Below are 14,555 nucleotides of genomic sequence, written 5' to 3'. Positions count from 1 at the left end.
CTTTTAATGGGTGAAAGGCAGGAATAGAAAAGCTAGCAGTGATCTTTTTGCTCGTCTTCATATATACAAATGCATATGTATTCAGAACAACTCTTCACTTTATTTGAAACAGAAATTAAAAGTCTATTATTTAAAAGAAAGAAATAATAGAATTCCAAACTTACCAGAAAGACAATTGTTGCTGACATCTAGTTTTTCCAAAGACACAAAATGAAAAAGTGGTACAATTGTTGTTAAACTGAAAACAAAATATAAAAACTACTGAGAAAATTAACAAGCATATTCTTGTTATATTCTTTGAAGTACAACTCATTTACCTAATGCAATTATATAATTATATACAATTATCTATAATTGTACAATACAATGCAGAACAATTAAAACATTGAGTAACAATATTTATTAAAAATGTAATAAGCCTAAGAATGTAAGTAATCCTATTATGGAAAATCAAAGTTCATTTTAAAAAGAATTTACCGTGGAACATTACAATAATGGAAGATTTTGATTCATTTAAAACAGAAATTACCATGGAATTGCTAATTTCAGTCACAAATACCATGGGCTTTGATGTATATTTGCTGTTCAGTTTAAAATGGGTAGCTATCTGCTTATTATTTTTTTATATATTTATAAAGCTAGTTATACAGAAATTACATTATCTGTTTTTCCTTCCTTAATGTAAACACATAGCCTACATCTTTAAGGTACAATCTTTCTTCAGGGGTTGCTCTGATATTTTAAATGTTTTAATGTAAATAAAATGACATCACCCCTCATTTTATTACTCTAGGCCCTCCCTGCTACCCTAGCTCAAACATCTCCAATGTCCCCTTGCAAGTTGACGGCCTATTTTTCTTTTATTATTGTTGTTACCTACACACACATATGCAGAAGTGTGTGTGTGTGTGTGTGTGTGTGTGTGTGTGTGTGTGTAAATCACAACTGGTCACAGTGCAGAGATAAATAAGCCATGAGGAGTCCAGCTCCAAAGGATATATCTACATCACCTCTATAGAATCTATGGCTCAGGGAACATCCTAAAAAGGCTTCAGAAATATTATAATAACTAGAATAGGCTATGAAACAGTTTCTCCTATTAATAGTCACACAAACAAGATTGGAACATGGTAAACTCAATGGCCATTTTAACATGGAAATGGAAACCCTTTCAGGGTTCCACTCCTAAACAAAATTAATGACTGCTGGGAGGAGAATTAGCTTCTCCCAGAGTATAGTCCCCTTATTCATTGTCCAACACAGACTGTCAACCTTGAAACTATATACTACACAAAACAACAAAACCAAACTCAACAAGTTGTGTATATATATATATATATATATATATATATATATATATATATATGTATGTATATATGTGTGTGTGTGTGTGTGTACACATAAAAACCTTTTTAAAAATCACTTTTAATAGAATAACTAATTAGACTCATTATTGTTTTAATAAAAAATATTTTAGACTAGATTAAGTTATCACCAATATAAATACCCAACATTGTATTGTGCTTAGTTCAGATTTGGAAATATGCTTAACACACAAGTACAATATCCAACAGGAATAATACTATAAAATTTTATATTAATAGAATGGATTTAAGCTTGCCGGAAATAAAATATTTAAAATACATATTTTCATAATTAATTTATATTAAAATGTAATAGTGAAATTATTGATGCTTACAAAGTTTCTTTTATTCATTTTCCATATTATAATGGTCATTAAGAACTCACTTTCAAGCAAGAAATAAATGATACTTAACATATATGTGTATATATATATATATAATGTAAAAGCTGTGAAAGGCAAACTAATTTTATCTTGATTGACATTTCTAATGGAGATAAGTCAAATATTTGTTGCATAATAATGCACAAACATAGCTTTTTGCAAATTAAAATCACACCAGTTTGCCTGAATCTTTAAGTAATGCAAAAACTTATTTGCATGAACTCATATTAGGAAACCTGAAACACCTTTGTAATTAATTCTCCCTATTAATATGGGAATTCTATAATTGTTCATCATAACATTCAGCTAAAGAAGAGTTGAGTCTAATACTATTAACTCTCTGTCATTTCTCTATTTCTATTTCTCTCTCTCTCGTGTGCGTATGTGTTTAAAACTATTATGACTATTATTCTAAGGTCAGAGGCCACACAGCAGCACTGTGGCTGAAAGCCTCATGGTTCTGGCACAGACTCACCCTTGTGTGCACCTTGACTCCTCCCTTGTTCTACCCTGTTCTGCATTAGTAGAGGGAAAGAAGATACTGCTGATGAAACCCCCACGAAATAATGAGGCTACAAGAAAATGCCTCTCACTGTCCTCGCTCCTAAGCACAATATATCCATTCATTCTGATCCTGTACACTACCAGTTCTCTAAGAGAGTCTCAAAGGTGACAGAATGTAGAATAAAAAATACTAAAAGAAAATAAGAAAAAAAACACGGGAACTACAAACCCTTCTCTGTACCACATAAGAATAAAATTGACTTAAATGTCCCATGGATGTGACAGAAAGCAAAGGAAGAAGACAGGATAAACAAATGAGAGACAGAGAAGAAGGGGGGTGGTTGGAGGAAAGGAGGAGGGAGACAGGCAGAATTGAAACATCGTGGGTAGGTAATTATTGGATTTAAGTCTTCATCTTATTGTGTTTCCATCCTGAATGTGTACTTGAGAATTTTGAAGATATGAAATGTTGATTCTTCAAGTTATAGCACGAAAACACTTAACAAAAATTATGTTTGTAACTTTGCTACATCTTAATATTAAATCTTTGTATTTCTAATAAAATTTTTCAATAGCTAATGAATTAATTCACTCTTCATGATACGGTACTTTCTTTTCTTCAGAATATTTTGTGTACTTCTCAATGCTACATGGCGACATATATTTGAAAACATCAAGAGCAAACAATCAATGACATTTAAAAACAATATGACTTTCTTTAAAAAAATCTATTTAAATAAATATCTGCTATGGTCAAATATCTCTGTAATATAATATTTTTATCTCTTCATATAGCCATTCTTTTAAAATCATGATTTGTAAATTGTCCTTTTTTTAAATTTTAATCAAGAAAACTGGCTATTCATGAATCTTCATGACTATTCATTGTGATGGTAGAAATTTGATCATAGGTTCCTTTTTCCCAAACGTTTATAGTTTTTCCCTTTACTGACATTTCATGAATATTTTTTTCCAAGAAAATTCAAACCAGAAAGACAAAGGGACATTAGTGAAAACCTAATACGACTTGACCTTGTCACATTAGCCCTGGGCATTAAAAGATATAAATTTCAAAGACGACAAAAATGCAAAGATTTGTACATTGAGCACCCAATGGGTAAGTTTCCACTCTGCCCCCACTTAGGGTCTCTCTGGAAGGAGAACAGTTTATATAGGCAGAGAGTCTTCTAGTTAGAACTCTTCTGAGTCAAACTTAAACCAGTCACATGTCCTAATGAAAATTTAAAACAGAAGACTGGATGAAACAAGTATTCCAAACAATATTCAGTAAGTACCACTCTTTATATGTATTCCATTTGCTCGGAAAGAAAATATGTGGGTGTATAATCTCTTCCTTGTGATGGAAAGTTACCAAAAAAAAAATCAAAGAAAATATATACGTTGTAAAAGTATCCTAATTACAAATCCCAATGATGTCTGTATAAGTGCATTTTAACGTACGCATTTTAAATTCAGAGATTTCTGAAATGGACTCACATGCATTTCCTATGTGGATGACAGCTAGAATTTTGTATCGGAAGGGAGGCAATAGCTGCTTTTTGGCACTTGAGAAGAAGCTAAGTCTCAGTCAATGAAAAGACCTGCTTAAGGCCAAATGACTGTTTTTTCACAGATTCAAACCACAAACCTGAACTGGCCTATCTGAATTTTAACATCCGCTATGTGGCTCTGCACACAGTGCACAGACAGAACACTGTAACATGGATCATAGCTAAAGAAATAAATCTGCTGTGGATAAAAAACTAAGCCTTGAGATTATTTATATATTATTCCATTAGGAAATAATTTCCTTTCTTTGGGTGCCTTCATATCTTCTGCTTTAGTAACAGCATGTGCTGACATATGCAAAGGATTTGATAGTATAAAAATATATTTAAATACGTGATGGTATTATAAAAATTCAATCTGGTGCATGTAATAATAATTCTACATAATATATAATCGCTGTATATTCATTGTAAATAATTCTGTTTCATAAGAACATTTTCATAACAATATACAATGTACATTGACTGTGTTCCTCACCTACCTCCACACCCACATACCTACCTGCCCCCTTCATCCCTAAACAGTTTTTTCTCTACCCCTATGCTATAAATATATGCATAGTGTTTGTTTGTTTTTTATAAGATCGAGGAGTCACAAATGTTATTTGGCTTTTTTAGTCTGAATGATATTTTGTACAGACAAGCTACAAAGGTTAAATTTTTCTATCTCTAAGAAGTTTTTAAAGGTTATAACATATGTTAAAGCTCTCAAAATAACAAGCCCAACTTCAGTAATCAAATGTGATATCTACATAGACAGAATTACAAATAATAATCATTGGGAGTAATTATTCCAATGATCATTATCAATTCCAAGAACCGAATTGGTCGAGTTGAATAATTCTCTGTCAACAGATTGATATGTAACTCTCATCTGAGAATGGCAAAGCCAAAGCTTATTACCTGTGATCATTTTAACTTTGGGAGAAAAGAATATTTTATTGTGGCTTAAAGTAGTCAAAGAACTAAGGATGTTCTTTTATGATTTCTTAATTTAAATGTTTTCTAGTATTAGAAATACAGTTGGAGAAGTACTACTGTGTGTGTGTTGTGTCCACTCATATATGGTTTACTCCATGTGTCCAAGGCACAACTGATCACTTCACTTTGAGATTGGATTTGTCATAATGATCCTATGCATTCATGTAGGTCCAAAGTATATATGTTGTTTCACGTGAAGGAATTTATTTCAAATACAAATAATGTCCAGTTAAATGCAAATCAGCCTTCATAATTTAGATATGATAACAACACTCTAATGGGACTTTAAGATGTGTATTCAATTTTTAATTTTCAAAGATTAAAACCTCTGTGTTAAATCATTTGATACAAACATGCTCAAAATATGAGCACTACTTGGCAAAGACTGAGAGATTAGTTTTGTATTGTTTATAAACATGCATTCATTTGTCCTTTCTCCCATGTCTTGTAAACATCTTGTAACTCAAAGAGGTAATTTCTTGATATTGGTGGTCCAACCACCTTACTCCATATATCTTTGATTAATAAAGTAATAATATTAGAGTGAACAAGTTTCAGTGAAATATTAAGTATAGAAAGATGGAATAACACATATTGTAGTTATATTTTGACTTTACACAATAATTCTGTTCAATGATCCAGATGTTTAATTGTCTCTAATGTGTCCTTGGGTGCAGGTACTTTTATTTAATGTCAAGATATTTTAAGTGTTACTATTTTATATACTTTTGGAATTCAAAAGGAAGCCCATTTTAACAAGTACAAATGACAAGCAAATTGAGCGAAGACTAAAAACCATTGTTTTCTGACTTAATAAATACCATTTGAGAGAGTGAGGCATCCCTCTGAATTGAATTTCCTACATTGTGTATTTTCCAAAGACTCATTCTCTATAAACATAAACAAATCTGCCCTGAGATGTTTCTACAAGTATATTTTTGAGAGAAAACAAAATGAGAAGAATAAACTTATAAAATTTTAGTGACAGCCTCAGGTAAGTCAGCCACTTTATTTTAAAAGTCTAGATAGTTATATTTGTATCTTGTGTGCTGATTGATTTTGATGCACCCCAATTTAATTGCAGGAATTCCAATTGTTCAAGGTTATGTACATCACACAGCAATTTTAAAGAACTATTCCTAAAATAAAATGTATTTTCACCTGTTTTGAGAGATACTCAGATCTTGCAATAAAGGCAGCCAACAAGAAGAAAGTCCTTCCACGTTCAAGATGCTGTTGTCGTCCAGATGCAGTTCTCTAAGCAGAACATGGTTCTTTAAGGATGGAGGCTACAATGAAATGTATTTCGTTACTTGATAACAGGCAAAATATTCTGTAACCAAATTGAAAAGTACAGATTCTACCAAAGCTTGTAAGAAATACATTCTGATAAGCAACAAACCATAATTCAAAGTATAATATTGTGAGTCTTTCACTATGGATAAAATGCATAAAATGCCTACTAATTAACTTTACTATTTTTGATAGTTTTTATAAAAGAAGTTTCATGACAAAGTGCAGTTTAATCTCAATGATAGATAAATGTGGTCCAACTTTTGTACCTAAGTGAAACAGAAATATTATGCTATGCTATAGTTTAGTATTCTTAAAAACTCTTTTTTTTTTCAAAAATCCATGAGCAGTAGTTTTTTTTAAAGATTTATTTATTTATTATGCATACAGAAGAGGGCACCAGATCTCATTATAGATGTTTGTGGGCCACCATGTGGTTGCTCAGAACTGAATTCAGGACCCCTTGGAAGAACAGTCAGTGCTCTTAATCTCTGAGCCATCTTTCCAGTCTTATCTTAAACTATATTCACTAGACAATATAAGCATTTGGGTTTTTTCCTAAATGTATAAAAACACAAAATAATGCAAAGGGGCCAATGAGCAGAGAAAATATTTAAGAGAGGATAATAGAATGTAAGGATACAAGCATGAAAGGTGAGATGCTGGGGTTAGAAAGGTTTAAACCAGAAGCAGGACAGAGGCAAGGGAATGGGCTAGGGGACTGCATCAAGTAGAGGGTCAGATAAAAGTAAAAATGCATGGAAAAATCATAAGGAAATATAATAAAAACCAGAAATGAGTTTTTATTGATGATACCTATGTAGGTAGATAAAGTTGTTCCCAGAAGCTAAATGTTATTAAATGAAAATCCTGTTTCCAGGAGGCTCTCTTCTACATGTTTTTAGCCCCTAAACAATATGGGCAATTGCCACTGTTCTTGATTGCCCACCAGAACTATCTGGTTAAGGACCTATTGATGAAGACTCCATCTGCCTTGGTTGCATGACATAAAGAAATAAAACTGGAACTGGGCTGGAACCTTCTTTGCTGTCTATCTAGCCTCCAGACTGTAGCAAAATACTCTACAGACATCCTGGAGAGAACTGTCATCAGCCCTTGTACTCAGTGTGCACCTGTGTTCAACAACACTCACAAGTGGTTTGAACCCAGTAGTGCAACAGTGGCAACTCTGTTGTGGGAGTAAACAACTGCTTTCTGGTTGTATTTGAAATCTCCTCTACAGGAGAAATTCCTGCATGGTATGGTAAACCTGGTATAAACCCCATGAACGACAAGTTCCTCAGTTCTAATGGGGAAGATGATGCTGTTACTTTGTCAACTAAGCATGAGGTGCCTTTCAAAAATGTCTTCTCAATAACTAAGCTTATTATCATAGACTATTACTGCCATCAGTTTCAGAGAAACGTGGTTTTACAGTGGTGCCTGTAGGGACTCATAACTGATCAATATAAGAAGAATGCTGATCCATAAATGGGATAGCTATGATATCCCTTCCAAAGCTCACAAAACATCTCAAAATGAACAAAAGAATGTTGGGACTGGAGGGAATGAGGTCAAGCATTTGGAACACTATCTTCTGGGCATGACATGGCTATTACATTCTTGAATGAATAGCAGCTCTGATAACATGCAAAAGATCTGAAAGTTAGGCTTGTCAATACCTAGTCATGGAACGGGAAATGTCCCATGGAGCCCTACCCTTCTCTGAAAATTTCTATGCAGTAAATAGTGGTGTTTATACGCTCCAGGAAAAACAATATTCCCTAGTCATACTCCTGTTCACAGCCCTAAATGAAACTCAGGGAGTTTTCTCTCTCTCCTCTCTTTTCCTCTCTTCCTTTTCTCTCCCTCTCTCTCCGTCCCTATCCCCCCAACACATACAAAAAAAATGATACAAGAGGGCATCCAGTTCCAAAAAGAAATAACTGGTGCAAAATATATTGTGCACATGTATGGAAATATCATAATGAAACCCATTATTATGTATAATTAATACAGGCACCAAAAACTAAATAATAAAAAGGGTAACTTAGAAATAACATACAGTTGATTAATTAAAATAAAGAGATAACATTCAAACAGCTTTCAAAATGTATGGTAGATATTTCAATTAGAAGAAAGATACTGCATTAGTTACAGACATCAGTTACTTTTAACAATTTACCTCTCTTAGGTAATTTCCCTGCAACTTTACTATTTGGAGCAATCCACAATTTCCAATGCCTTCAATATCAGTAAGATGATTATGTGAACAATCCAGGTATATGATGGTGGGTGCTTCACAAAGACCTTTAGTACTAATTAACTGATTGTGGTCCACAGTTAGTTGTTGAAGGTATTTCAAAGATTCTAAACCACCTGAAAGATAAGTTTGCTAATATCACACTTGTATTATACACTCTTCCTGAGACATAATATCATGCAAACTGGTATTTGGGGATAAATTCACATGTACATCCATACTTGTATTTTTTAATACAGTGTTTTCTTGTAAAGCCAGGCTGGCCTGAAATTTGTGACATAGTTCATGTTAGCATTGATCTCTTGAATGTCCCATTTTTACCCTCCCAATTGCTAGGACTACAGACAGGCAACACTGTGCCTAGTCTTGAAAATATAGTGGCTAATTGTGTAGTTATATATTAATTAAAAACTGAAGGAAATAATTAAAGCATAGGTTGGGAAATGAGAATTTTCAAACAATAAAACAAGGAAAATTGCCAGTCTCAACAAGAATTGTATTTGAACTCTCAGTGGCAAATAACATTTTTTAAAAACTTTTTTTAAGCATCATTCAAGACAGGTAAAGGAATGAAACATAAAGTTGCAGGAATAAGCTTCTTTTGACAAAAGAAGCTGAAATGAAACAGTAGACAAGACAATCAAAGAGTTGGGAGAAGCAAAGAGGAAAAGGTAATTAGAAATGTGCAACAAACACAGAAAAATAATAATGGCATATGTCTTTAAATTATAAAGGGTATTTTTATTTATAATAAATTGCATGCCATGCATAATGCCAGGCATAGTTACCAAAAAAATGTGAGAAAAGGTCATTTCTTTGGCAGCAAAGAAATCACTGGAAACTTGCATTATAGAGATGTTAACAGCATTATCAAGATAAAAGCAGAAGGTAGAAAACAGGAATAACTACTTGTGGATTTTTAGCAATGGAGAAAAGTTTCTCCAGACGACTCTATGCAATTAGACTTTCATTATCTTTCTGAACACACTGTCTCATGGTGTCCCCTTCTCTCAACATATCCAAAGCTAGCCAACAAGCTCTGTCTCAGATGTGTGACCCATGATTCACATCCTGTCAGTGTAAGAGCAGTTAGGTTCACCAGCAAATATCAAATTTTAAAACATACCCTAATCATAACCCCCATCAAACAAGTATTTTTAATATGCTTTAAAAACTGTCAAAAGATTTCAATTTAGTGGAAGCAAGATCATTTCAAGCCTCACAAGACTGAAATGTCTTTGACCTAGCTTTTGTGGTGGTTCAAATGAGAACAGCCTCCACAGGCTTATGCATTTGAATACTTGGTCCCCAGCTGGTAGAACTGATTTGGAATGGTGTGACCTGGTGGAAGTGTGTCCCTATGTTGAGATTTTGAGGTTTCAGAAGTCCACACTATTTATTCCCAGTTCATTTTTTTTGCCTTGTGATTGTGAATCAGATGTAGTTCTCAGCTACTGCTCCAGTGCATGCCTGCCTGCCTGCTGCTGCCATTCTCCCTGCCACGATGGACTCACGTTCTGAAACTGTAATCTGCAATAAATGCTGTCTTCTTTAAGTTGCCCTAGTCACTGTGTCTTGTAGCAGCAATGTGAAAGTAACTAAGGCAATTTCCTATTTCTAAGAACCCATTCTATACTTACAATGATAAGCGTATAAATACAAATGGTCACTGATATTTTAAGTAGAAAAATGAAGGTAAGTTAAATGGATAGTGAACAGTTAAGTGTCATAGGACACTGTAAAATGAATATGCATAATTGTCTTCATATAGTAGTGCTATACAGAAGGACAACAATGATATATTAATGTATGTAAATCTACACAATGTTTTAGTCATTGAACAAATCTAAATCTAGTGTGTGTCTGCATGTGCATGTGTGTGTGTGTGTATGTTTGAAAGAGCAGGTATCATAATGCCCAGGCTGACCTTGAACTCTGTATACAGCTGAGGGTGAAATGAATTACTTAATTCTCTTGCTTCCACTCAGGTGCTGTAATGATGAGAATACATATCCATGTCAGGTTATATGTGGTACTGGGGATTACATGCTAACTGGTATGTCTATACTTAAAATATATAGATATCTATGAATGCATATATGTGTTAGATACATTAAACCAAACAATTGATCATAAACATTCCTACATTAAATGAAATACTAATTCATATTTTTTAGGTAGAAAGAACAATGAGAAAAAATAAAGTAACAGGAGTTGTGCATGTGTAAGATATTACTAAATACTAATACTACTAAATCATAATAGTAAAAGTCCACTGGGCCTATCTTACTCTAGATGTGGCATCTATAGTAAGTAAATGGAGTGTGAAATAATACACAATGTGTAACAAAGAAGAAAATAAACTTAAGACATCAATCCAAGCAAAAGCAAAAGAATGGAGCAAAGAAGAACAGGTATGTCAAATCGAATATAACAGTAGTTTTAAACTCAAATGTATAGGACTATAATTATTAATGATACTTAATTATTAGGAATGAACCTTTAAATCTAAATTTTTTAGCTAACCTAACATATGGGTGGGGGGGAAGAGCAAAAGTAACAAAGTTTCAGAAGAGGTGACAGAAATCTCAAAATGTGACTTAAACTGTATTTAGTAGGATAGACAAAGAAACCAGGGTGTACCTCAGTGTAACCCCATGTTTTCAGAATCAATATGAGTCAAGATCCCTGTGCTTAGGTTGCACATGGTGATTGATATATCACGTGATTTTCAGTTCCCATGATCATAACTAAGTAACGGTAGACACAGATGAAGACTTCTAATACAATCGCTCACTAGAACTAGAACTAGAACAGTCATGCTTCCCTACAAGAACAAAAAAGATCAAAACTAAAGATTAATAGGGACTGGAGACACAATGGACAAAGGCCAGCAGTTAAGAGCATTTACATCTCCTGAGGAAGATCAGAATTCTGTTCCAGCATCAACTAATCTGGTGGCTCACAACCTGATGTCCAGCTCCATGGGAACTGACACCTTCTTTCGGCTGCCACTGGTGCGTGTGTGCACACATGTGCATGCAATTGCACCCCCACCAACACACAACTAAAAATAAATCTTTAAAAACAACTAGACTAAATAGCTGCTGTTCAGAGACGATTTGGGGACGACTACTGAGGGACAGTGCCATTGAAACAGATGTGGAATAGACTGTTCCGGATAGCCTTCTGAAGAGAAGAAACCAACTCAGCATCACAGTCCAATTTAATTTGAACCCAGAAAGGTCTTTTCATAATAATCCCCATGTGAGACTAAACTCACCTGTCATTATGTATGACCTTCCCCACAGCCCTGCTGCATGTACCCAGCATAAAGCCATGAGTATCACTGGAACTTAATAGAAATGACACCATGTGCCCATCTGGAACCAAGGCAACGCAAACCTAACAGACCAGTACCCTAAGATATACCTGCAGGCAGGTAAAATTGTTACAAAAAAATAAAGGTGAAGACAATGCATCTACAAGAAGCAAACTATCAACACACAAAACTGAGAAGCATGAAGGGGGAAGACAGTATGATACCACCAAAGGAGAAGAATAACTGTCTATCAACGGAGCCCCCCAAAATTAATAAAATTCCCCCCAGAAAATTAAAACACAATGATTCTATGAAAACTCAATGTGAAAGGATGTATTGTACACAGAAAGTTCAATCAATCAAATTAGACAATAATTCAGATATAAAGGATAAAGTCTAAAAGAGAATTTATAAAATGAAATGAAAAGTTTGGACCAAAACTATGTAATGAGTAAATCAGATAAACTAAAAGGGAAAGAAAGCAGAGGAAAAGGTTTGCATGTTATAAATAATAATTTATCAAAAGAAAATATCCAATTAGTGAACATCTATGTGAAAAAGAAATCCTCGGTATCACTAGGCATTAGGGAAAGACACACCAAAAATCACAGTAAGGTAGCATTTAATCCAAGATAAAATCACCGCTAAAAAGTTAAAAAATATTAAAGGGCAGGTGAGCATAAGGAGAAAAGAAACTCAGATACAGTGTTGTTAGGAATGTAAATTAGTACAGTCATATGGAGGATAATACAGAAAGCTCTCAAAAGATTATATGTAGTACAATCACATGACTCAACTAATCCATTTCTAGATGTATATGTGCTGGAAATGAGGCCAACACATGAAAAAAATATTTGTAAGACATACCTATACTATTGTGTTTACTTAGTTAGGCAAGAGAATCAATCAAGATGTTGGTGGGTGGATGAAAGGACAAAGGAAGCAAAGGGTGCCATCACAATAAACAACAGGATTATTATTCATCCACAAAAACTATAAAATTCAAAATTTGATGCAATTGGAGGAGGTTAGATAAGGTGAAGTAAGCAGACATAGCATGACACATACCATGTTAACACTCATATGTGGACACTAAACATGTTGCTTTCATAGAAGAAAAATCAGGGTAGTGATTGCCAGAAGTCAAAGGAATCAGTATAAAGGCTGGATGACTAATGGGTACCAATATGCATGTAATCATACAGTGCTAAAGCACAATAGTAAGACATTAGTGTTTAAAACATGGTTGGGTAAATCCATCATGATAAATTGGTTTTTATACTATTTTAAAGTCTTCTTTTTATTAATCATTTCACATGGTGATTATATGATGAGGACATTTTCAGTACATATTGTATGCTGAGCATATTTTTCTCCATAATCCCCATAAATTAGTTTCAAAACATTTTCTTCTCCTTCAATAAAGAAATAAATTCCTGTCCATTTATAGTGAAGCAGGGCAGAGATTTAGGAGATGCTGGTATCATGGTTGCCATAAAAAGAGAGGGTTTGGAGGAACAAAGAGAAGGCAACACAGCAAATACCTCACAGCACAAAATAAAAACAAGTCCCTGATAAGTTGTTCCCATCTGACGGGAATTCTGATGAAGTGGGAAAAGCAACATTCAAATGTAGACCACAAAACTAAAATGTTAACTCATTTTTACTTATATATTTTATTTCCTGTGAATTTCATGCTTTTTGGTAAATTTTGGTTATGTTATATAGGAAAATAATGCTCATTAAAATATATTAATCCATAAATATCTAATTGGGTATTTTGGTAATAACCAAGGAGCTCAAAGGCTCCAAACTGAGGTAAATGATAAATGCTTAAGAAGACAGAGTATCAAACATTATGAGTGATCACTGCACACTATGTACATGATTAAATTTCCATCATTGTTGAGCACCTTCAGAGGTCTGATATCTTAGGAAAATAATAAAGGTGCCTTCAGTTAACTCAGAAATTAGGAGCTAAAAATATGCAAACAATGGCTCTCATTTCACCATATCATTTGTTTAGAAAACACAGCTAACACATAGAAATTTTATAACTTCCAAATCTTTCTTACTAACATTTTAGGTAAGTAAATGAAATGTCTTCTTTTTTCACACTCTCAATATTAATATATAACCAGCAAAATAAAACTATTTGTGACAAGTATTCAGTATTTGTTTCAGAGTGTACAATGGTCCCCTCTATCCAAAAGAAAGCTGATTTGAATATGCCAGAGGCAATGACTAAGATAGAAAACTAGAGATGAAAAGGAATATTTAAAAGTGATAAACTTTGTCTAATTAACAAAAGTTATTTATAAATTTATATGAATAAAATATGTTGTCAAAACTATTTAAAGTCGAATAAAAGATAATAGGCATCAAAAGAATAGAGAAGGGAATAGATGGGTACAAGGGATCTGATCAAGAAAATGGGAAAAGGGGGTCTTTAGGGAAGGGGGAGGTAGATAAATGCTGAAGGATGGATGATAGTAAAATAACAGTAAGAATTTTTGAAAATCAAAATGAATCATTCTATTAATTATTTATTAAAAACTCTACATAACATGTAAATTATATATATATATAATTTCATACACACACATATACACATATATGAAAGAAATTTTTCCTATTTGTGCTGACAATGCTCCCTTCTAGATCCAATAACCACCAAAGAACATCCCAATACCAGGCATGAAAAGCTTTCTTTATAGAGTTGTTGATTAGGGGGTATCTAACAGACTCCCGAAAACAGTCAATTGCTATTGCCCTTGGTTGCCTACAAGAGGTTGCCAACAAGAGGTAAGTAAGTCCCTATTGCTGAAGACACCATGGATTTCAGACACAGGGCTCAGAAGTCCCTGACTAGAGCTG

General features: G+C 33.6%; 1 protein-coding gene across 1 annotated transcript in view; it reads right to left on the bottom strand.

Annotated features, from left to right (window-relative positions):
• The window catches only part of Lrriq1 (leucine rich repeats and IQ motif containing 1), a 164,479-nt gene that overhangs the window by 110,954 nt on the left and 38,970 nt on the right, over positions 1-14,555 (bottom strand). Inside the window, 3 exon segments of the mRNA XM_059245811.1 lie at positions 165-238; positions 5,962-6,089; positions 8,279-8,472. Coding sequence (XP_059101794.1) covers positions 165-238; positions 5,962-6,089; positions 8,279-8,472 — 396 coding nt within the window.

Source organism: Peromyscus eremicus, chromosome 18 (genome assembly GCF_949786415.1).
Source record: "Peromyscus eremicus chromosome 18, PerEre_H2_v1, whole genome shotgun sequence".
Taxonomy (NCBI): domain Eukaryota; kingdom Metazoa; phylum Chordata; class Mammalia; order Rodentia; family Cricetidae; genus Peromyscus; species Peromyscus eremicus.
Note: the sequence above shows the minus strand (reverse complement) of the source record. Positions and strands in the feature narration are given on the sequence as shown.